We start from the raw sequence: 25424 nt of genomic DNA, 5'->3' as shown, positions 1-25424 counted from the left end.
TCGCCTCTGGGTGAGCGTTTTCCTGTTTGCTTATGGTGGAATACAGCTCATTCAATGCTGTCTTAGTACCAGCCTCTGATTGTGGTGGTATGTAAACAGTTGCGAAAAATGCAGATGAAAACTCTCTAGGTAGATAGTGTGGTCTACAGCTTATCATGAGATACTCTACCTCAGGCGAGCAATAGCTTGAGACTTCCTTAGATATTGTGCACCAGCTGTTATTTACAAAATACATAGTCCGCCACCCTTTGTCTTACCAGAAGCCGCTGTTCTATCCTGCCGGTGCAGCGTATAACCAACCAACCAGTATGTTGATAGTGTCGTCATTCAGCCACGACTCCGTGAAGCATAAGATATTACAGTTTTGAATGTCCCGTTGGTAGTTTAATCTTCCACGTAGGTCATCTATTTCATTGTCCAAAGATTGCACGTTTGCTAGCAGAATGGAAGGAAGTGGGGGTTTATTTGATCGCCTACGAATTATCAGAAGGCAGCCCGCCCTCTGGACCCTTTTTCTCCACCTCCTCTTCATGCAAATCACGGGGATCTGGGCCTGTTCCCGAGAAAGCAGTATATCGTTCACGTCGGGCTCATCAGACTCATGAAAAGAAAAAAGGATTCTGCCAGTCCGTGGTGAGTAATCACGGTCCTGATGTTCAGAAGTTATTTTCGGTCATAAGAGACTGTAGCAGCAACATTATGTACAAAATAAGTAAAAAAATATGTTACAAACAACGCAAATAAACAAACAACAAAATACAATCGGTTGGGGGCACGTAAAACGTCTGCCTTCTCTGGCACCATTGTCATGAAGGAAGTAGATATTTTGGCATTTATTGCTATGGTGATAAACTGCAGATGTAGATTAGGCGGCCCCCTATGGCGTCAGACTGACAAGGGCAGCATTTTCTGAACTAAACTGACCAAGACTCACCTCCAACAACACATAAAACTTCACATAACTCTGCTCAAAAACAATGACAAATTATATCAACCACTGGCATAGGGGCTTTTTAAGTGAGCGCTGATGCCACCCTGTGGCATAAGCAGTGCCCACTTTGTAAAGCAGTGCCCACTTTGCAAAATATTTATCGCCTCTCCGGGGTGCTGTTGGAGCGACGCATCGTTGCGGCGCTCTCCCAACATTCAAAAAAAAAATCTAACATAAATCATGTAGCAGATATAGCATATATCTGTAGAAAGAGTATGTGGCCTTTTCTGTAGCCTACAGGCTGTAGATAAAATGTATGACAATGTAATGAGACAGACAGTTTTTAGGACAATCAGGCCTAAGTAGGGCTCTGAGTGTGTTTTGAGGGACTGAGGGTTTTACGTTTTTGTTTTGTATTTAGTTTTTTGGGGACATTTGAGTGAATTCCATTTTACGTTTTGGATATCCCTTTTTTTATTTGTCATCCGGGATCATTGGGACATCCCTACTCTAACCTTAACCATAAACCTAACCCTAATCTTAACCTTTTTCAATTTCAAATTCAGTGAGTGTAGGGACGTTCCAATGAACCAGATAGCACGGAACCTTTTCTAATTTCCAGCATCCAGTAGTGGGCGGCAATACACCGTTTGCCCTAAAACATCACAGGAGAAGAAGAATCGTTTCCACTAGTTACCATGAAAACAACCAGTTTTAGTCTTAATTTAAGTTTATGTTTTGGCATAAGGTTAGCCGCGTGGTTAGGTTGAAGGATAGGTTTAAAATCCCATTTTAAGAAGATAAATTGTAGAAATAGGCATGGTTTATGACTTTGTGGATGTGGTAACTAGTGACGAACGACATCTACGTAACTTATGACGTTACTGTCTTTGGTCACGTGACTCCTCCGAAGGAGCAGCATGGCGGACATATATACGCAACCTCAAAACAAACTCCTGCAATTATACACTTAGCAAACCACGAAAACCGTGCGACAGGCCTAGGCCACGTCCGCCTGAGTACACTGCAACATGGACGAGGATAATAAACTTCAGTTCCCGTCCCTTCCTGCGTCAAAGGATGACCTATTGGTAAGCGCTAGCATGCAAGCTAACAAAATCTTTCTGGTTAGCTAGCAAATGTCATGAACAACTTAGCTAACTTGCGAGTATACTCAAAAACAGCCCTTAACATGAACAACTTAGTCTAATAAAATGTAATCTCACTCGCTAAATCGGACTTTTAGCTAAATGTAATCATGTCTGAAGCATTTTTCAAATTCTCTTGAATCACATTTCTGATCAAATTATGTTTTCCGTTAGCTACCTAGCTAATTTACCTAGCTAGTTTGCTAACTACCTAACCACATATCGCCAGTCGAAAGAGTTCAGCTAGCTGTCCTATTGGCAAGTGTAGCTTATGCTCGCTACAATAACACATCCGGGTAGGGGTATCTTGTGGCAGATGACTACTGACCGGGTAAGAGAACGAACTAACCAGTCAGTTAACACATTCCATTGATTTTCTGATCTATTCCACAGGACTGGGCGTATCCAATGAGAAGAGAGATGCAGGTACCGTTAGCTAGTTGCCCTTTTTGTCCCCAAAATGGAATTATTGTAAGGGGCACCAAAAGTGACTGCTGCTGAGTGATATTAGTTATAATAGCTAAATCATGTAATCTCATAATAATGTACCTAAAACCTGTTCATCTGTTGTTTTAGGAGATTCTACCAGGTCTGTTTTTAGGTCCCTACTCAGCTGCTATGAAAAGCAAGGTAATTTGGTATCCCGTAAATCTGCTGGGGTGGCTATTCTTATCTGCTGAGGGCAGGTGTGGGTGTAGGCATTTGTTCCAGACCAGTCATGCGGAAACCGTTTACTGTTTAAGAACCAAACGGAATGAAACTACCCAAATATTTAACCTTTTTTTAGCTAGACAAGTCAGTTAAGAACAAATTCTTATTTACAATGACGGCCTACCCCAGCCGAACCCGGACGACGCTGGGCCAATTGTGCGCCGCCCTATGGGACTCCCAATCACGGCCCGGATGTGATGCAGCCTAGATTCGAAACAGGTACTGCAGTGACGCCTCTTGCACTGAGATGCAGTGTCTTAGTCCACTCCGCCACAAGTAACGCTAATTTGCAATAGACAAAACGTTTTGCAACAGAATTGGCGTAATGATTACACCCCTGATTCAACCTGTCAAAGTCTTGACTATAGACTGGGTTTAGTTGATTACTAGAAGCAGATGTGTTTCTGCTTGGCTAGATCAAAAGCCAGAACCCACACCCACAGAACCTACGTTGGTCATCGAAACATTGAAGGTCCTCAGCACGGTTTTCCTATAGCGATGGAACTAATGCTTACGAGTGTTTTAATGATCCTACAACGGCCGAATAACAAATTACGTGTGTCGTTGGAGCATGTGTTGATACTGATAGGATCGACAGAAAGGCAGGGCTGCTCTCTGATCAGCCTTCTCCATTCAAATCTTACCATGAAATTATAATTATTCCACAATACTAACGACGGATCAGCTCCTAGAGAGATGATTTTGGGAAACCGGGCCCTGGACTATAAAATAACAACATACTGTAGAATCTCAAAAAGTGAACTCAACTCTTTTGTTCTCTTTTAGCTTTCCGTCCTTGAAAGACAGGGGATAACGCACATGGTGTGTGTCCGCCAAGATATCGAGGCCAATTTTATAAAGCCCAACTTCCCACATAAATTTAGGTAAGCGACAAACTGAGAACAGGTACTTGTGGTGTTTATAACTCAGCCAATGACATCTCTCACTTAATATATCAGCTAATTAATGTGGCCTGCTTTCTTCTGTTTGTAGATACCTTGTTTTAGATATTGCTGACAATCCTGTGGAAAACATAATTCGATATTTCCCTATGGTGAGTTTCAGCATGAGTGTGGTGGATAATGTTACATAGTATTGCAGTCGGTCAATAAAAAAAGTGGTCAGCTGAAGCAGATGCTTAGCTACAGGACTGTTTTGCTAGCACAGACTGGAATATGTTCCGGGATTCTTCCGATGGCATTGAGGAGTACACCATATCAGTCACTGGCTTCATCAATAAGTGCAATTGAAGTCGGAAGTTTAAATACACTTAGGTTGGAGTCATTAAAACTCGTTTTTCAACCACTCCACTCCAAACTATAGTTTTGGCAAGTCTACTTTGTGCATGACAAGTCATTTTTCCAATAATTGTTAACAGACAGATTAGATTATTTCACTTATACTTCACTGTATCACAATTCCAGTGGGTCAGAAGTTTACATTCAATAAGTTGACTGTGCCTTTAAACAGTTTAGAACATTCCAGAAAATGATGTAATGGCTTTAGAAGCTTCTGATAGACTCATTGACATCATTTGAGTCAATTGGAGGTGTACCTGTGGATGTATTTCAAGGCCTACCTTCAAACTCAGTGCCAAACAATAGTATGCAAGTATAAACACCATTGGACCACGCAGCCGTCCTACCGCTCAGGAAGGAGACATGTTCTGTCTCCTAGAGATGAACGTACTTTGGTGCAAAAAGTGCAAATCAATCCCAGAACAATAGCAAAGGAACTTGTAAAGATACTGGAGGAAACGGGTACAGAAGTATACATCCACAGTAAAACGTGTCCTATATCGACATAACCTGAAATGCCGCTCAGCAAGGAAGAAGCCACTGCTCCAAAACCACCATAAAAAAAGCCAGACTACGGTTTGCTACTTCACATGGGGACAAAGATCGTACTTTTTGGAGAAATGTCCTCTGGTCTGTTGAAACAAAAAAATAACTGTTTGGCCATAATGACCATCGTTATGTTTGAAGGAAATGGGGGGGATGCTTGCAAGCTGAAGAACACCATCCCAACCGTGAAGCACAGGGGTGGCTGCATCATGTTGTGGGGGTGCTTTGCTGCAGGAGGGACTGGTGTACTTCACAAAATAGATGGCATCATGAGGAAGTAAAATTATGTTGATATATTGAAGCAACATCTCAAGACATCAGTCAGGAAGTTAAAGCTTGGTCGCAAATGGGTCTTCCAAATGGACAATGACCCCAAGCATACTTCCAAAGTTGCGGCAAAATGGCTTAAGAACAACAAAGTCAAGGTATTGGAGTGACCATCACAAAGCCCTGACCTCAAGCCTATAGAAAATGTGTGGGCAGAACTGAAAAAGCGTGTGTGAGCAAGGAGGTCTAGAAACCTGACTCAATTACACCAGCTCTGTCAGGAGTAATGTGCCAAAATTCACCCAACTTATTGTGGGAAGCTTGAGGAAGGCTGCCCAAAACATTTGACCCAAGTTAAACAATTTAAAGGCAATGCTACCAAACACTCAATTAGTATATGTAAACTTCTGACCCACTGAGAATGTGATGAAAGGAATAAAAGCTGAAATAAATCTTTCTCTACTATTATTCTGACATTTCACATTCGTAAAATTAAGTGGTGATCATAACTGACCTAAGAAAGGGAATTTTTACTAGGATTTGGAATTGTGAAAAACTGAGTTTAAATGTATTTGGCTAAGGTGTATGTAAACTTCCGACTTCAACTGTACATACCCCAACCAGAAGCCATGGATTACAGGCAACATCCGCACTTAGCTAAAGGGTAGAGCTGCCGCTTTCAAGGAGTGGGACTCTAACCCGGGAAGCTTATAATAAATCCCGGTATACCCTCTGAAGAACCATCAAACAGGCAAAGCGTCAATACTGGAATAAGATCGAATCGTACTGACGGATTACCAGGACGTGTATTCCGAGCATGCGCTGACCAACTGGCAAGTGTCTTCATTGACATTTTTAATCTCTCCCCGAGTCTGTAATACCAACTTGTTTCAAGCAGACCACCATAGTCCCTGTGCCCAAGAACACTAAGTTAACCTGCCAAAATGACTACCGACCCATAGCACTCACGTCTGTAACCATGAAGTGCTTTGAAAGGCCAGTCATCGCTCACATCAACACCATTATCCCAGAAACCCTAGACCCACTCCAATTTGCATACCGCCCTAACAGATCCACAAATGATGTAATTTCTATTGCACTCCACACTGCCCTTTCCCACCTGGACAAAAATAACACTGATGTTAGAATGCTATTCATTGACTACAGCTCAGCGTTCAACACCATAGTGCCCTCAAAGCTCATCACTAAGCTAAGGACCCTGGGACTAAACACCTCCCTCTGCAACTGGATCCTGGACTTCCTGATGGGCCACCCCCGGGTGGTAAGGGTAGGTAACAACACATCTGCCACGCTGATCCTCAACATGGGGGCCCCTCAGGGGTGCGTGCTCAGTCTCCTCCTGTACTCCCTGTTCACTCATGACTGCATGGCCAGGCACGATTCCAACACCATCATTAAGTTTGCCGATGACACAACAGTAGTAGGCCTGATCACCGACAACAATGAGACCGCCTATAGTGAGGAGGTCAGAGACCTGGCCGAGTGGTGCCAGGACAACAAACTCTCCCTCAATGTGATCAAGACAAAGGAGATGATTGTGGACTACTGGAAAAAGAGGACCGGCCACACCCCCATTCTCATCGACGGGGCTGAAGTGGAGCAGGTTGAGAGCTTCAAGTTCCTTGGTGTCCACTTCACCAACAAACTATCATGGTCCAAACACACCAAGACACACACCATGGGTCCTCAGATCCTCAAAGTTTTACAGCTGCACCATTGAGAGCATCCTGACTGGTTGCATCACTGCCTGGTATGGCCTGCTCGGCCTCTATACCAGGCGGTGTCCGAGGAAGGCCCTGAAAATTGTCAGACTCCAGCCACCCTAGTCATAGACTGTTCTCTCTGCCTGCCCTGCCCTGTCATGTTATTGTTAAAGGCCTAAATGTATATATTTTTCTCTCCACAGATTAAAGAATTTATTGATGGCTGTTTAGCCAGTGGAGGTAATAAACATTTCTTTAATTGAATAGTATCTTGTCTTTAGAATTTAGTTGCAATAAACTGTGTGCGTACAACTGTGTGCGGGTACTTTTACTTCAATGTTACAGTTCTTGTACCCTGCACCTTGAGAATTGTTGGAATTTGCAGTACTATACAGTACTTTTGAACTCTTTACAATATACACTACCGTTCAAAAGTTTGGGGTCACTTAAATGTCCTTGTTTTTGAAAGAAAAGCTAAAAATGTTGTCCATTAAAAGACCATCAAATTGATCAGAAATACAGCGTAGACATTGTTAATGTTGTAAATGCTGTACCTTTCCCTTCACAGAACAGAGCAAACTGGCTCTAACTAGAATAGAAAGAGGAGTGGGAGGTCCCAGTGCACAACTGAGCAAGAGGACAAGTACATTAGTGTCTAGTTTGAGAAACAGACGCCTCACAGGTCCTCAACTGGCAACTTCATTAAATAGTACCCGCAAAACACCAGTCTCAACGTTAACAGTGAAGAGGCGAATCTGGGATGCTGGCCGTCTAGGCAGAGTTCCTCTGTCCAGTGTCTGTGTTCTTTTGCCCATCTTTTCTTTTTATTGACCAGTCTGAGATATGGCTTTTTCTTTGCAACTCTGCCTAGAAGGCCAGCATCCCGGAGTCGCCTCTTCACTGTTGATGTTGAGACTGGTGTTTTGCGGGTACTATTTAATGAAGCTGCCAGTTGAGGACTTGGGAGGCATCTGTTTCTCAAACTAGACGCTCTAATGTACTTGTCCTCTTGCTCAATTGTGCATTGGGGACTCCCACTCTTTCTATTCTGGTTAGGGCCAGTTTGCGCTGTTCTGTGAAGGGACTAGTACACGGCGTTGTACCAGCTCTTCAATTTCTTGGCCATTTCTCGCATGGAATAGCCATCATTTCTCAGAACAAGAATAGACTGATGAGTTTCAGAAGAAAGTTATTTGTTTCTAGCCATTTTGAGCCTGTAATCGAACGCACAAATGCTGATGCTCCAGATATTCAACTAGTCTAAAGGCCAGTTGTATTCCTCCTTTAATCAGAACTACAGTTTTCAGCTGTGCTACCATAATTGCAAAAAGTGTTTTTCTAATGATCAATATTAGCCTTTTTAAAATGATAAACTTGGATTAGCTAACACAACATGCCATTGGAACACAGGAGTGATGGTTACTGATATTGGGCCTCTGTACGCCTATGTAGATATGCCATAAAAAATCAGCTGTTTCCAGCTACACTAGTCAATAACAACATTATCAATGTCTACACTTTCTGATCCATTTGTTGTTTTAATGGACCAAATATTAGCTTTTCTTTCAAAAACAAGGGAATTTATAAGTGACCCCACTTATATCTTGACTCTGTCCTTGTCTTGTTCACATAGGAAAGGTACTAGTTCATGGAAACGCAGGGATATCAAGAAGGTTTGTCACATCTCATGTTATCGATTTGATTTTGAATAGATCCATAGTGTTTGAAAATACTCTTCTTGCCTGCTTGTCTATTGATCATGCTTGATCTTCCTGTTAGACCAGTATTACTCTCAATCACACTTGTCTTGTCCTTTCAGCGCTGCCTTAGTTATTGCATACCTTATGGAGACATTTGGCATAAAGTACAGGTAAGACCATTCAACCAACCAAGCAGGTATAATTTATTGCACAGACACTGTCCAGATGCATTGTGACCAAATATCTAGTAAAATGTCCTTCTGAAATGTGCTGGTTCTTCTACAGGGATGCTTTCAACCACGTTCAGGAGAGGAGATTCTGCATCAACCCTAACGTGGGCTTTGTGCATCAATTACAGGTAGGGTCCTGTGTATCAAGTCGTGAACTCATAATCTTTCAAACAGCTCTGATCACTGAGATTACATGAGGCATATTCAATGGTTTTCAACTTTACAAATGTGGCAGATGGATGTCTGCTTGATACGAGACATTTCTGTCTGAATGGTTTGTAAATGCTGCGCTCTCCATCTCTTGATGACGGGTTTTCTAGGAATATGAAGCGATCTACTCAGCTAAACTAACCATCAAGATGATGTCACCAATACAGCTGGGCAGATCGTTCTCCCTGCATGCTGGAATGCCAGGTCAGTGTGTGCATCTTCCATTCAGGTTACAGGAACCTGGGCTCATTCCACACTTACCAGACACGTTTGTGTCACCATGGGTGCATTTTAAGATGACTTACCAACGGCCTAGAATGCCCTCGATTGCAGTCGGCGGAGGTTCTTGTGTACAGACAACACATTTAGTGGTTTTCCAACCGCAAAGCTCATATAGCAACAGGGCAGCATCAAAATAGCCACCGTTTTAGTTAGAGAAGAGTTTATTGTGACATTCTACCACCCTACATCGTCCAACAACACATTTAAAAACACTCACAAACGAAATATCATATTGCGGTGAGAGGTCTCTCAAATATCACATTCGTTTGGATCCACTATAGCAGGGGTACTCAAGTACTATTTGAGAAGTTCCGGTCACACACCTTTCCTAGGTGGCAGACCCCCACCTCGAAACCCATTTGACCCAAACTGTTCACAGCCCTCTTGGCGGAGATAGAATTTTTCATTTTAAAGCTAATTTCCCGCAATTCTACACATTTTCCATGCCCTATGAGAGTTTATATGATATCGGGTTGAAGTCCGACTGCGGTCTGCCAGTAGAGTATATGGGGGCACTACAGCTTATAAATCGTGGCAAATTATTCTTATTCAGGTTCACGTAGGTCAAGCTAAACACCCTAATTAATGATTGGGGGACAATTGTGCTTTCCACAATAGCTGCAGGGTGCAGTGGATGAGGAGCAACTGCAGAGACTTGAATCAAAACTTAAATCAAAACGGCATCACCGCCAATCATGTGGTTTATGCAGTCGACATGTAGGCTCAACTTTTATCCCCATGTTACAATATGCATTGAAAGAAGTTGATCAGCAACTGAGCAGAATTGATGCTCTCAAAAGTGCCCAAAAACAAGTGGTTCTTTCCCATGAAATTCAGGTGTTTACACAAAGTTTATTAAAGGGATACTTCGGTAATTTCCTACTTACCCAGATTCAGACAAACTCACAGATACCATTTTTATGGCTCTGCGTGCAGTTTGAAAAAAATGTAAGGTAGCATATTGTCCCGAAGTATCCCTTTTTAAGTTCACCACCAGTCACTGCTGTCTTTCCCTTTCTTTATTTCTGGATGTTTGACCCTGTGAATGTCTGTACTTCGCAGGCAGCCTGAAACGAAGCCTGGAGGAAGACGAGGACTTCGGGGGAATGCAGGTCACTGCTGCACAGAACGGATAGGTTTATTATGCAGATAGCGGTGTCTTTGCATACAGTGCACTCTTCTTTTTTTTTTCTTCTTTTTTTTTTTTTAACAAACATTTTTATTGGGATTAAAAATGTAAATATTTCAATTTTTCTAACGGGGAAGGGTGGGGGATTGGGTTCGCTTCCTGACGTCTGAGACCAAAGGGAGGGGGGTACAGTTTCATAAGTGATTATTATTTTTTGCTGTATGCACTGATGTTTTTTGCAGTTTTATACTATTTAAAGCATTTTGCATTTTCAGCGGGACAGTATTGCAATAATGCACTTTTGATACTTGAATTGTTATTTCTCGCCAGAAGGTGGCAGTTGGCGTAAGGGACAGTAATAGAATGTCAATGCCCTATAGAGAGATGGAGGCCCACATTTGGGATTTGGGAGTGTTGGACAGAGATCAGGCTTAAAATGTGATGGTATTTAAGTGAAAGGGAGAGAAAGCTTGCCAGAGAATTAACGACCCACTGCTCAATAAACAGACTGCTAACATGTCTGTTGTACTGTCATTTCTAGATTATCAAGTTAACGTAAAAGTCAATGCACCCAAGTAGTGTAAGTCAGGTTTTTGTATTTCGAGCAATAGACAAAGTAACAACCAGTCGAATGTTAAAGTATTTATTTGCATTTTACATAGAATGTATTCTTATAATTAAATTATCAAATACAAATGTCTCCAGTTATGACTAATAGTTTAAAAAACTAAGGTTGAATAAATAAGCTTTCACTACAATTACATTTAATTTACCCCACACAAATATACATGGCAATTCTTTGATATCTGATACCAAATGTACTGTAGCTATGTATTTTATGCGACAGAATTTCCTCTTGATTACAAACTTCCTGAGGGCTGATGCAACCCATGTCAAATCAAATTGTATTTGTCACATGCGCCGGATACAACCGGTGTACAGTCGTGGCCAAAAGTTGAGAATGAAACCAATATTAATTTTCACAAAGTCTGCTGCCTCAGTTTGTATGATGGCAATTTGCATATACTCCAGAATGTTATGAAGAGTGATCAGATGAATTGCAAAGTCCCTATTTGCCATGCAAATGAACTGAATCCCCAAAAAACATTTTCACTACATTTCAGCCCTGCCACAAAAGGACCAGCTGACATGTCAGTGATTCTCTTGTTAACACAGGTGTGAGTGTTGACAAGGCTGGAGATCCCTCTCATGCTGATTGAGTTTGAATAACAGACTGGATGCTTCAAAAGGAGGGTGGTGCTTGGATTCATTGTTCTTCCTCTGTCAATCATGGTTACCTGCAAGGAAACACGTGCCGTCATCATTGCTTTGCACAAAAAGGGCTTCACAGGCAAGGATATTGCTGCCAGTAAGATTGCACCTAAATCAACCATTTATCGGATCATCAAGAACTTCAAGGAGAGCGGTTCAATTGTTGTGAAGAAGGCTTCAGGGCGCCCAAGAAAGTCCAGCAAGCGCCAGGACCGTCTCCTAAAGTTGATTCAGCTGCGGGATTGGGGCACCGCCAATACAGAGCTTGCTCGGGAATGGCAGCAGGCAGGTGTGAGTGCATCTGCACGCACAGTGAGGCAAAGACTTTTGGAGGATGGCCTGGTGTCAAGAAGGGCAGCAAAGAAGCCACTTATCTCCAGGAAAATCATCAGAGACAGACTGATATTCTGCAAAAGGTACAGGGATTGAACTCCTGAGGACTGGGGTAAAGTCATTTTCTCTGATGAATCCCCTTTCCGATTGTTTGGGGCATCTGGAAAAAAGTTTGGCCGGAGAAGACAAGATGAGCTCTACCATCAGTCCTGTGTCATGCCAACAGTAAAGCATCCTGAGACCATTCATGTGTGGGGTTGCTTCTCAGCTAAGGGAGTGGGCTCACTCACAATTTTGCCTAAGAACACAGCCATGAATAAAGAATGGTACCAACACATCCTCCGAGAGCAACTTCTCCCAACCATCCAGGAACAGTTTGGTGACGAACAATGCCTTTTCCAGCATGATGGAGCACCCTTCCATAAGGCAAAAGTGATAACTAAGTGGCTCGGGGAACAAAACATAGATATTTCCATGGCCAGGAAACTCCCCAGACCTTAATCACATTGAGAACCTGTGGTAAATCCTCAAGTGGCGGGTGGACAAACAAAACCCCACAAATTCTGACAAACTCCAAGCTTTGATTATTCAAGAACGGGCTGCCATCAGTCAGGATGTGGCCCAGAAGCTAATTGACAGTATGCCAGGGCGGATTGCAGAGGTCTTGAAAAAGAAGGGTCAACACTGCAAATATTGACAAAGATAAAATGGCGCCTAGAGTGCAAAAGGACATTTAAAACCGAAGGACTCATGGATGACATGTTGATATACTGTAACTTCTGGCATTAAAATGGGGTATAATGTGGATGTTGCTGTAACATACAGTGTGTAAAGGTAACCATGGTCATGTTTGTACTCTACAGTCTATGTTTTTCATCATGGGGAATGTGAAACTGTCTTCCGGACAAGAAAAACATGCTGTGAACACTTATGAGTAAGTCTCAGGTTTATATCATGTGAATATTGCTATGCTGAATCCTTTCAATCAACGGAGTGACACTGTCCGGCCATTAGAGCCCACCTTCTGTTAGTCTCCCTATAAATTAGAGGACTTACTAACCAGAAATTAGATCAAGTTCCACAAGGCGAGGCCACGCACGTGGGACGAATGATCCCATCTCCTTAGAAGCCAAAAACACTTATCGAGGAAGCCTTATCCAACTCACCTGAGAGGAACTTTGCCGAACAACACACTCTTCTCACTCACGTCGAACCACTAAGTTTTATCTTTACCTAAGGGGACCCGAACATTCCAGTGCACCCTAGTCCCTTAACAAACTTTATCTCGTTGTGTCTATGTAAAAGTGGTGGCTGTAACTGGTTATTGTAAGACTTTTAGTTGGAATTACATATCAATGAGCAATACTGTCCTGACACTGTCCACAGTGGGTGTTAATCTGTAACCGGGCTGGTCTACCTCTAGTTAGGGAGCCTATAGTTTCACGGCTGTGAAACTATACTGATGTAGTCTCTCCTTCACTTTTCCTGTTCTCACAAATAATAATTTCCAATTCTCCAAAGTCCTGTTAAAGTGTTATCATATTTGCATGTGAGTAGGCTACATAAGCCGATTCAATTGATCTGCATCGAAGTGCATATCGAGCAACTGGGTTCTTGAAGTCTGAGAGCTTGACGACTATTCAGAATGATAATATAGTAAATTGATTGTTGATTAATTAAGACTATTGTTGATTTAGGATGAATTATGACGGTTAATGATAACTACTGATAAAGTTAATTCAAAGGTTCTCTCTATATCAATACCCTTAATGATGCCCTTCTTAGATTAATTTCGATAGGATAACCAAATTAAATAGATAAATTAATTATTCCCATAAAGAATCAGTAAATGATCTTCTTTTTTTTGTTGTTGTTGAATTTTTACCCACTTTTTCTCCCCAATTTCGTGGTATCCAATTGTTAGTAGTAGGTAAAATAAAAAATAAATAGCATTCTGACTATGTTACCGTGTCTCCCAGGTCCACGCCTGCCTTGTAAGATTATCTTTGTAAGGAGCAGCATGGACACACAGTTACTGGAATTTGTCTCCTCTCCTCCTATTGATTTTTCGGGGGCATTTACATGAACAAAAGAGACATACAAGCCATTTCTAATGATTTTATCCTCCATGCATTAGAGGTCAGGAGACAGGAAGAGGACGTGAGGAGGTAGATAAGTCAACTATGGGGGGGATTCAGAGATAGAAATGGCCCTCAGTGATTCCTCAGTGTCTCTGGAGCTGTTATTGACAACTCTGGATCAGATGGGTAATGTGTTAGGCTAAGGAAGTGGATGTGCAAGTGCTAGATCGGCTTTTTTTTAGCTCGATGCTCTTTGGGAAAAAATGGATTATCATAGCTGTATACGGTAGTTAAACTGTATTCAGTGACATGTTGATTGTTGTATTCGGAACTCAACAGATTGGCACTTAAATATTGCAGTAATGATTCCACTGGTATATTTGCTAGGAAATAATGTATCAATTGCGGTAGTTTTGGTAACATTATCAATAACAACTTGGAGGTGTTTGTTTTAATCAATCCCAAAGCAACAGTCATTCATGTGTTATTACAGTAATATTTCCATTTAACAGTCATTTTGACTGTAAGTCTGAGTGCTACCACTAACATACCAATCTAAGGATGCCCTCCTGTGATGCATTTCAGTGCAAGAAATCCCCAAAATCCTGTGGCCAAACAATACCTTTCTGGAAAGCATGTGGTCAGTTGAGAACAAATTCTCAATAACGACCTGACCAAGGCAATAAAACACACCCAGAAGACACAATTACATAAGTTCAGACAACAAATCAACAAATATTCAGAAATGAACTGTCACGGTACTCTGATAACAGTTTCCATCTAGCTTATAGGCCATTGCCCCTAGACAGTAGTATCTATACTGTACAACTGCAGACACTCTAGTAACACACATGAATGTACAATATGTACAAGACAAGGGCCACTGGACAATGATGCTCCAGCCACCTTCAGCCATCTCCAGTTACTGGTGAAGAACAACCCCAGTCTTTAATGTGTTAGCCAGCGACACATTGGAGAGGGAGAGCTTAGTATTGAATGGAGCTTGCAGGAAATGGGGGGCGGAAAACTGATACACTGGTTTACATGATTCCAGCACGACGGATCAGTGCATTGAGTGGGAGATACATATTGAGGAGAGATAGTCTGTCTGTGTATTAATGGCTATGGCCATATGCTGGAATGGGAGAGTAGTGAGTCATCCAGGCTGATCCCAATTGATGGGGCCTGGAGGTGTAGCAGGGAGTGTTGCTAGTTTACTTCAACAAGTTAAAATGTAACATATATACACATTTTCTACCAGACCTTGGTTCAAAAAGGGCTTGTTCGCTTTCAAATACTTAGATGTCGGATCTTAATTTGATCCAGTTTGCAACAGCAGGAAAATCATCCGGCAGCAACAGGAAATATCAATTATTATGTGGATTATACTGTCATTAATAGATAATTATTTTAGGGGTTGATACATTTTTTGTTATTGCAAATCAAGTCTGACATTTTTAAGTGGAAATCAGACCTGGGATAACAATAGTTTTAATTTATGATCTTTGGGAAGTAACTATTTTTCCGGGGGAACAAATAGTTACTTTGGAGGTGACTACAACTATTGGAATACAGATCTCAGAAAGTGAATACTTTTCAAAACTATTGGATTGGTTACCTAAACTATTGGAAGGGCTGTATCTGGAACTGCATGTTGATGATAGCAATATAATTAATAGCATACACAACCTCCTATACTATTTCAATATATTTGACAGCCATATTGGATCTACACAATACATTTCTATTTTAACATTTTGTAAATGTCCATGCTCCTGAATATCCATTGCCCCAGGTTGACATAATCAAGTCAAACCAGTTAACCAATTATAATTTGTCCAGATGTATAAATAAGTACATACACAGAAGATCTCTGCTAAACATAGAATCTGATGGTTTATTCCATAGAAATAGAATCAGGGGCGGACTGTGGCAAGAATTCATCCTTGGCCTTTTAGCCCACATAACTGCCTGTGCCTCCAACTTACACCCCCCCACCCTGCACCATCCCCACCACCACCACCCTGGCTGGCCGCCAACCTCCAACCCATCCCCACACATAGACACTACATCCTGACCCTACTGTGATGTATATAATGTGTAATATGGGGATGAAAACTCAAAATGGAATGCATTTCAACTCTATATCTGACATGGTGCAGGTGTCTTTTTTTGGGAGGGGACAATAACCATGTGTGTGAGGTGTATACTTTTGTTTCAAAGTAGATTTGTTTAAGACTACCAAGAATCACTCTGTGTGACCTTGATTTAGCCCACTGCAGTAAAAGGTTACTTAATTAACCAGCTCGTGTTTAAAACAATTACAATATGTAAAAACACACTGGAGATACAACTCACCACAATAACTGTGCCTGTCTTATCTGTCTTATCTGTCTCAGCATCTTCTCTGATGTCACTCTGTGCTTCTTTTGTTCTCTTTATGGCTGTCTGCCTGTCTGCTTAAAGGTGCAATATTCAGAAATTGCTCCGCCATCTTCTGGTTGCTAAAATTCTAATAGTTCGCCTGATTTCAGTTTATTTGACAAAACAAGCAGTCATTGTGTAGAGAATCATTGTACCATCTAAACCATTGTGAAATATATTGTATTTTCAGTAGCTTGAAGCTGGTGTACAAAACCGAAAGTAAAAGACGCAAAAACAAAATTTAAGAGTGAGAAGTATAGAAAGTGTGCACATAGAACATATCTACTGCTTCTTAGACTTACTTTCAATGAGAATGACAGTGACAGATCTATAATTCACATTTCGATGTGAATTTGGTCAGGTCCCACAAAAAGTTACGTATTATTGTCACAATCGTCATAAAGATCGGACCAAGGTGCAGCGTGGTATGCGTACATTCTTCTTCATTTAAAGAAAGAACACTGAACAAACTAACAAAACAACAAAACAAACGAAAACGTGACGCTATATGAATAGTGCAGACAGGCAACTAAACATAGAATAACATCCCACAAACACCAAAGGGAAATGGCTACCTAAATATGATCCCCAATCAGAGACAACGATAAACAGCTGCCTCTGATTGGGAACCATATCAGGCCACCATAAACATACAAATCACCTAGACCTACAAAACCCCTAGACAATACAAAACCCCTAGACAATACAAAAAACTAGCGTACCCATCCTAGTCACACCCTGACCTAACCAACATATAAAGAAAACAGATATCTCAGGTCAGGGGTTGACAATTATAGCTTTAAGCCCTATACGTTATAAAAGCCAAGCTAACAATTTAAGCTATATTGCAAATTAGGGCCTGTCATGTGTTCCCATGAATCAACACCTACCCTAAAGTGTTAATTACTATTACTGGGCTCCAGACTAATATTTTCCCAAGGTGTCACTAGTGCCACTAACTTTTAGAGTTGGTGGCACCAACCCAAATCATGAGTAATCATCTTATAAGGTAATTCATAGTGCTTTATTAAGAAGTGTAATTCATAGACTACTGAGGTACTCAAGAAAAAAGTTGTTTCATCTAACACATCCGAGCAGGAATGCATGACTCAAGATGTTTTTTGCAACCTTATTCAGTGATGGTCATGCATTTTGAGTTCACAATAGGACTATGGTTGCTTTATTTTACTGTCAAAATAGGACTCCAGAATTTAAAATGTTTTATGAGCATTTACTAGGCTAATTAGAAATAAACTAACCACTGCTAGTAGCCATGCATTCATCCAACAGTAAATGTAATGTCATACAATAAAAATATTAAAGTTTAGGCCTATAGGCCTATGCCTCACAATGGCTGGTTGAGAAGAAAAAATTGTAGAAGAAAAAAAAAGATATACCTACAGAAAGCTCAAGTTGAAACTTGTATTAGTCTCATGTAAAGGATACACATGGTATATACACTGTCCAACGAAATGCTTACGTGCAGGTTCCTTCTCGGCAATGCAACATAAGAAATAACATAAACATAAAGTAAATAGCTCAGTAAAATGTTTAACATTTTAGCATAAGTATTTTTTATATCTTTTTTATTGAACCTTTATTTAACCAGGTAAAACCCATTGAGGTTAAAAACCTATTTTGCGAGGGCGACCTGGCATGAAGGCAAAACAGGGAAATAGCAGCGTGTCCATAAAATATTACAGAAAAAATACAAAATACACACAAAAGACAATGTGTCACAAGTTACAGATACAATTGAAGATTAGAAACAACTGCAGTTATCACAAACAGTGTTGTCGATCAGAGTCTTAAAAACAGGCAAGGACGCTAACTCCACTAACTTTTGAAGCATGTTCCAGGATGAAGGGGCATTATGGGAAAAATATTGTTTCCCCTTCTCAGCTCTAGCCTTAGGAACAGACAAGGACAGCAGCGACTGTGAACAAAGACTGTATTGAGTGTCTGATCTGGTCAGTAAAGAACAGAGATACAAAGGGAGTTGTCCCTTTGTACACGAAAAGTGTTCCAGTGCTTTAGCCTCCTAGTGGAGAGAGAGGTCCATTGCACCATAGTATACAAATTACAGTGATGGGTGAGTGATCTAGCATTTGTAATAAATCTTAAAACACCATGATACACTGTGTCCTGAGTTAAGGTACTTGCTGAGGCCTGCATATAGACAATATCACCATAATCCAGCACTGATAAAAAAAAGTGCTTTGAACAAGATCCTTTCTGACTAACATTGAAAAGTAAGATTTGTTAAAAATCACTGTGTTTTTATTGACTTATCGAAGGCCTTCGACACTGTTGACATGCCCTGCTGTTGTATAGACTAAAAAGGTTGATTTAAGTGTTGATGCATTGGATTGGTTTCAAAACGACCTTTGACAGAACAGTGTGTCCGATCCTTTTTACACTGTATATAAATGATATAGGGAAGACTGTTGACTCTGCAAATCTCCAACTTGTTTTTCTGAGACCTCTATCTTAATATAAATAAAATAGTTTTCTTTTAATTGAAACTCTATATAAAGTATATTCAACTACCTTGAGTATTTGAAAAGTTGGTATTTTGAAATACACAACAAAATACAACTATTTTCCACCCAGGTCTGGTGGAAATTACAATATTTAGAAGCCTTCTTAAACCTTGAATATACTATAAGTTAGCATTTCCTGCTGGGCAGGAAAATGTTCATCAACAAAAGAGTGATGAAATGAAGATCCTACATCTGTAAGTTACGCTTGATTGAACATGCAAGGCACAATATTACCAATGGAATAGTTCCAAAATTGTGAATCCGTTTAATCTGGCACTCCAGGCATGCTCAATCAGATGCTTAGTATTTAGAAACAAAACAAATACTAGGATATTTTTTAAACCAGGTCTCTCTCACTCCTGACATACAGTATGATCTTACAGAAGTTCCAAATCATCAAGGATAGTACGCAAATGGCAGACTGTTACACAGTCCATTGTGGTTCTCCTTTGTGCAAGCAAGCAGGACACTCCATGTGTTGTCCGATACATTCAGCTGAGACATTGAAGCCAATCAAAGGAAAACATTTCCTCAGTTTAAACACAGGCCCATTGAATTCCAGGAAATGCATTCTAGGAATCAAAGGAAATAACAACATCCTGTTTGTGTGTTAGTGTTTGCCCTTGGAATGTTGTCACATTCTTAGCTGCACAATAAACAGGTGAACTGCAAAGCAAGTGAAGGGAAGTGCAAAGTAAGAGTGAGGAATTCCCTAATGACACCATCCACTCGACAACTAGTCTCGGAGAAGAACAAGTTTGGGACACTATGCCTATTAAAAGGCAAGACAATGCTCAATGACTCATCGTCAAGCACAGTTATCCTAACCATAGCATTGACTCCTAACGACTAACAGTGCATCATGTCAGTCTGACCATTGATGCCGTGACACTGTCCAAAGCATCTTGGTTGCCGCAGCAGTTGCTGCAATTTGGCGTGCAATCTGATACAGATCAATTGACGGAAAGAGAGAGAGACTGAGCAAAGAGAGAGGCAGAGAGAGAGAGAGAGCTGAGCAGAAGAGTGAAGATCAATGGAGCCAGACTTCCTCTATGATTCAATTTAACTCTCTGTATAATTCACAAAGCAAGGCAACACACTGACTATCCCCTACTGCTGCCTTCCTTTCTGTCCTTCTTTCCATCCTTCTGCCCATTACCGAATGCTCAGTGATAACATCTCCCACACAGAGTAGTATTGATAATAGTAGTGTATGTGAATTCGGAATGGACGTTACATACTCTGGTTAAAATAGACAGATCCCTGATTCTGCGACACTTTACTTAAAGCCTACTGGTTAAAATGAATTGTAAGACTTGTATGAACCCCTTATATTGTCCCCCCCCCGATTCATCTACACAGGCGCATCAATTATTTATAGAGGCCATTGTTATTTGTGCTGTTCATCAGACTCAGATCGAAGCCACTGTAATATGGGGCATATTTGAGCCCCTCCGCCCCTGGTCCGGTCCCTGTGCTGTGCTGCCATGATAAACTGTGCCTGCTTAATGGGCATATTAATGGGCATACTGGGTTTCCACTTTCCACACACATCCTGGGCGAAGCTATTGTACCCTGGTGAGTAGATACAGGCTGTGCTATACAAGCCTGGCAAATTGCAATAACACATATGTTGACTTGCACTCAATAGGTTGTGAAAAGTGGATACATAATTTAACTATTCAGTTTTGTTATTGTTTTATGTATCCAGGAAATGGTGCACTTTGCACAAATGTTTAGGTATATCAAGCACCTTTTTGGGGACAATCTGGGATCCAAACAACAAAACGGTTGAGCTAAATTCATGAGTCATTTATAAGTTATATTCTTCAAGAATCAATCGCTATATATCATTGATTCAAAAGTCCAAAAATGGATGTACCAATCACAGATTGCCCCTTTAATGCTGTAAATTAAATATACAGTTGAAGTCGGAAGTTTACATACACCATAGCCAAATACATTTAAACTCAGTTTTTCACAATTCCTGACATTTAATCGTAGTAAAAATGCCCTGTCTTAGGTCAGTTAGGATCACCACTTTATTTTAAGAATGAAATGTGGAGAGAATGATTTATTTCAGCTTTCATTTCTTTCATCACATTCTCAGTGGGTCAGAAGTTTACATACACTCAATTAGTATTTGGTAGCATTTGCCTTTAAATTGTTTAACTTGGGTCAAACATTTTGGGTAGCCTTCCACAAGCTTCCCACAATAAGTTGGGTGAATGTTGGCCCATTCCTCCTGACAGAGCTGGTATAACTGAGTCAGGTTTGTAGGCTTCCTTGCGCTCACACGCTTTTTCAGTTCTGCCCACAAATTTTCTATAGGATTGAGGTCAGAGCTTTGTGATGGCCACTCCAATACCTTGACTTTGTTGTCGTTAAGCCATTTTGCCACAAAGTATGCTTGGGGTCATTGTCCATTTGGAAGACCCATTTGCTACCAAGCTTTACCTTCCTGACTGATGTCTTGAGATGTTGCTTCAATATATCCACATCATTTTCCTTCCTCATGATGCCATCTATTTTATGATGATGCTGCCACCCCCGTGCTTCACGGTTGAGATGGTGTTCTTCGGCTTGCAAGCCTCCCCCTTTTTCCTCCTAACATAATGATGGCCATTATCGCCAAACAGTTCTATTTTTGTTTTATCAGACCAGAGGACATTTTTCCAAAAAGTATGATCTTTGTCCTCATGTGCAGTTGCAAACCGTAGTCTGTTTTTTTTATGGCGGTTTTGGAGATGTGGCTTCTTCCTTGCTGAGCGGCCTTTCAGGTTATGTCGATATTGGACTCATTATTGTCAGAGGATGGGTGTAGCTGGTGCATGGAAGTCAGGCGCAGAGATAAGTGGACAAAGCACTTTACTCAGGCAATTATTAAAACAGGACGCAATCGTGTCACAAAAAAACAAATGCCCAAAGAACAAGTGAGGCGGCACAAGGTACACACAACCAAGTACAAAGTACCGGCTGCCACAAAGCACGGGTACCAAACAAAACCCGGCGTACACCAGCCGGAAGCGTACCAACCTGACAATAAACAATTTCACACACAGACATGGGGGGAACAAAGGGTTATATACACGACAAGTAATGAGGGAATGTAAACCAGGTGTGTGGGAAAACAAGACAAAACAAATGGAAAATGAAAGGTGGATCGGCGATGGCTAGAAGACCGGTGACGTCGACCGCCGAACACCGAACACCGCCCGAACAAGGAGAGGAACCGACTTTGGCGGAAGTCATGACAGATATAGATACTTTTGTACCTGTTTCCTCCAGCATCTTCACAGGGTGCTTTGCTGTTGTTCTGGGATTGATTTGCACTTTTCGCAACAAAATACGATCATCTCTAGGAGACAGAACGCGTCTCCTTCCTGAGCAGTATGACGGCTGCATGGTCCCATGGTGTTTATACTTGCATACTATTGTTTGTACAGATGAACGTGGTACCTTCAGGCGTTTGGAAATTGCTCCCAAGTATGAGCCAGACTTGTGGAGGTCGACAATTTATTTTCTGAGGTCTTGACTGATTTCTTTTGATTTTCCCATGATGTCAAGCAAAGAGGCACTGAGTTTGAAGGTAGACCTTGAAATACATCCACAGGTACACATCCTATTGACTTAAATGATGTCAATTAGCCTATCAGAAGCTTCTAAAGTCATTACATCATTTTCTGGAATTTTCCAAGCTTTTTAAAGGCACAGTCAACTTAGTGTTTGTAAACTTCTGACCCACTGGAATTGTGATACAGTGAATTATAAGTGAAATAATCTGTCTGTAAACAATTGTTGGAAAAATTACTTGTGTCATGCACAAAGTAGATGTCCTAACCGACTTGCCAAAACTATAGTTTGTTAACAAGAAGTTTGTGGAGTGGTTGAAAAACGAGTTTTAATGACTCCAAGCTAAGTGTATGTAAACTTCTGACTTCAATTGTAGTTAATGTCCTCATGGTCTCCGGTCCGTGTACTAGAATCAAGCCAAACATTTTGATAAAATTACTTTCAGGTCTCTATTCAATCTGCATTGCGAATGTTCAGCTTTACAGCGTGACTGAAATTTAAAGGTAATGTTCCCACTTTAGCGGAGACTGCATTAACGGTAAACACTGAATATGTCGGCTCAATCTGAAATTACCTTCACATTTCTATTGCGGAATCCGTAACACTTCAGGGTAACAGATTGAATCCTTAACTCAGCATTTTTCATGTTTTTATTTTATTTTCATGAGACATGGCAGACCTATTGAGACTGCCGAAGAATTGTGACACAGACAGTGTATTAAGAACAGAGAGAGAGACATTCTCGAATTCCTTAACGGTGACATAAGGTCATTTTATCTCGTTCTATTATGTTCTATGCTTCCTGTTTATTTCACAGGGTCTTCCCGCTCTACCTGATACTCCCTTTGTGTTGTGTTCTCTACCAACTTTCACCTTGACAGGGCTTGTGTGTCTGTGTATGCGTGTGTGTGCACGCGCATGCATGTGTGTGTGTGTGTGTGTGTGTGTGTGTGTGTGTGTGTGTGTGTGTGTGTGTGTGTGTGTGTGTGTGTGTGTGTGTGTGTGTGTGTGTGTGTGTGTGTGTGTGTGTGTGTGTGTGTGTGTGTGTGTGTGTGTGAGTGAGTGAGTGAGGATGAAGTGAAATTACATTTCAAGTAGTGTGTGGTTCACGCATGCAACACCGGTAGTGCCGTACCCCCCACACACACTATTGACCGGTTTCTATTGATGGAAGTCAATACAGGCGACTAAAAGCCTTTCCGTCAGTGGGGGCAGGGCCTTAACCCTGTCTCTTATATTAGTGAGGTCCAGAAGCCCCCCCCCCCCCCCCCCATTATTTGGCGAACAGCAAAAACAAGCAAACTGAGGTTCATTCACCTCAGTTCGAGCTACAAACACATAGCCTATTAACTATACACTGAGTGTATAACACATTATGAACACCTGCTCTTTCCATGACATAGACATCTGGGTAAATCCAGATGAACGCTATGATCCCTTATTGATGTCACTTGTTAAATCAACTTCAATCAGTCTAGATGAAGGGGAGGAGACAGGTTAAAGAAGGTTTTTCAGCCTTGAGACAATTGAGACATGGATTGCGTATGTGATTTTTCTTTAGGGGGGGTGCAACTCAATATTAGAAAATATTTTGTACACTCAGTATCTAATTGTAATGTTATACAAATGATTCACATCAGCAACAAAATGAACTGTATTGTTTGCATTTTGGTTGCATTTTAATGTAGGCCTATAAGGAAGATGGGGCATGTTGAGATGTTCATATTGAAACATATCTTATTTTTTAAAGTTCCTAACTTGTCTGATTAGATGAGAACAGATTTTCTTTGTGGACCCCACATAGGGCCCCAACCCCAAGTTTGGGAGCCACTGTCCTAACCTCTCTTTTGCTGTCTCCTCTTCTTTCTCCTGCATGCATTGCAGCTTGTCAGCATCGTCTCTTGTTGCCTACGTGAGCCGACTGCGAGCTGGGGTAGTTAATTTCACGTCTCAGGCCCTCGGCCTGTGCCGCGAGAGAGCAGAGTTAGCCGTTTGAGAGAGTTGTAAATGTGCTGCTAAAAAGGCAAATCCGGGAGAATGTTTATGATTCCACTCGTTCGCAAAGAGGCAGGTACGATTAGAACTGTCCGATCAAGAATATAGCCTAAGCGTTCTGAGCTTTGATCAACACTGGGGGCAATATTTAGATGTACATTTTTTTTTTATAATAAAAACATTTTAACCTCATTTTCATTATCTTCATCATAATACCAATGTCTACCATACTGTATGTGAAAACAATATAAAGTTAAAAGGTTATATCAGATGACATCAAAAGTTAAAACATTTTAAAAACAGTGATTTTCAAAAACTATTAGATTTGCAGTGACATGGGGAGCAACTAGAAACTCATTACAGGATTTGAAAATCACTGTTTTTCTAATTTTTTATCTTACCCTGTGATGTCACAGAGAAGCCTTTTTTAGGACCTTATCTTTTTAACCACATACACGCTGTTTTCACATACCTAAACACTGGTTTGGTGCTGGAGTTAACGAATAGGAGGTTGAAAAGTGGCGGAATTCTCTTTAAGGTTGTATGAGTGCGGTAATTTGTGTTTGAGTGAGGTAAAGAGTGTGCAAGTCTCTGGTGTCGCTGTGAATGCTATTGAATGCTAGAATGCCATGAAGGCCTACCTTTAACTTGACAAAAGCCAGACATTCTATTTATTGAACCAACTGCTGTGAAAAGACTACCGGGGAATAGAATCATATTCAATAGACTTCCTGAAATGGGACAAAAGGGACGAGTGTGTTCTAGCCATATAAGGGGGACACAAGAGGGAAGGAGAGGAGTCATCCTAGTAATTCATTAATCATCACACAAATCATTTGACTCAGGAACCAACTACTAACTGGTTCGATTACTCATTTGCTCTGTTGGTGGTCGATAAAGCCTATGCCCCAGTGCCTAATTAATTGAACATTTTGTACTACATGAAGAGATTTATTACACTATTTGGACTTTATGGTGACACTCATCAAATATTAAATTGCTGTTTCATAGGAGTAGTAGTGTCGCT

The 25424-nt window shown here is 41.0% G+C and overlaps 1 protein-coding gene across 1 annotated transcript; it reads left to right on the top strand.

Annotated features, from left to right (window-relative positions):
* Nucleotides 1-1816: 1816 nt before the first annotated feature.
* On the top strand, nt 1817-10693 carry LOC112068327 (serine/threonine/tyrosine-interacting protein A). The gene is made up of 11 exons (XM_024135433.2): nt 1817-2022; nt 2473-2505; nt 2656-2709; nt 3577-3674; nt 3784-3844; nt 6829-6865; nt 8259-8298; nt 8445-8495; nt 8611-8683; nt 8876-8969; nt 10110-10693. Exons 1-11 carry the CDS (start codon nt 1963-1965, stop codon nt 10181-10183), a joined length of 675 nt encoding a protein of 224 aa, XP_023991201.1. The 5' UTR covers nt 1817-1962; the 3' UTR covers nt 10184-10693.
* Nucleotides 10694-25424: the final 14731 nt, after the last annotated feature.

Source organism: Salvelinus sp. IW2-2015, unplaced genomic scaffold (genome assembly GCF_002910315.2).
Source record: "Salvelinus sp. IW2-2015 unplaced genomic scaffold, ASM291031v2 Un_scaffold451, whole genome shotgun sequence".
NCBI classification, from domain to species: domain Eukaryota; kingdom Metazoa; phylum Chordata; class Actinopteri; order Salmoniformes; family Salmonidae; genus Salvelinus; species Salvelinus sp. IW2-2015.
This window is presented reverse-complemented; position numbering and strand designations above follow the sequence as displayed.

Bases quoted from the DNA above. Each gene is read 5' to 3' on its own strand.
- LOC112068327 (XM_024135433.2), top strand. From the start codon at position 1,963: ATGGACGAGGATAATAAACTTCAGTTCCCGTCCCTTCCTGCGTCAAAG. The intron at 2,710-3,576 runs GTAATTTGGTAT...GTTCTCTTTTAG, and splicing joins CAGCTGCTATGAAAAGCAAG to CTTTCCGTCCTTGAAAGACA. The intron at 6,866-8,258 runs GTAATAAACATT...TTGTTCACATAG, and splicing joins TGGCTGTTTAGCCAGTGGAG to GAAAGGTACTAGTTCATGGA.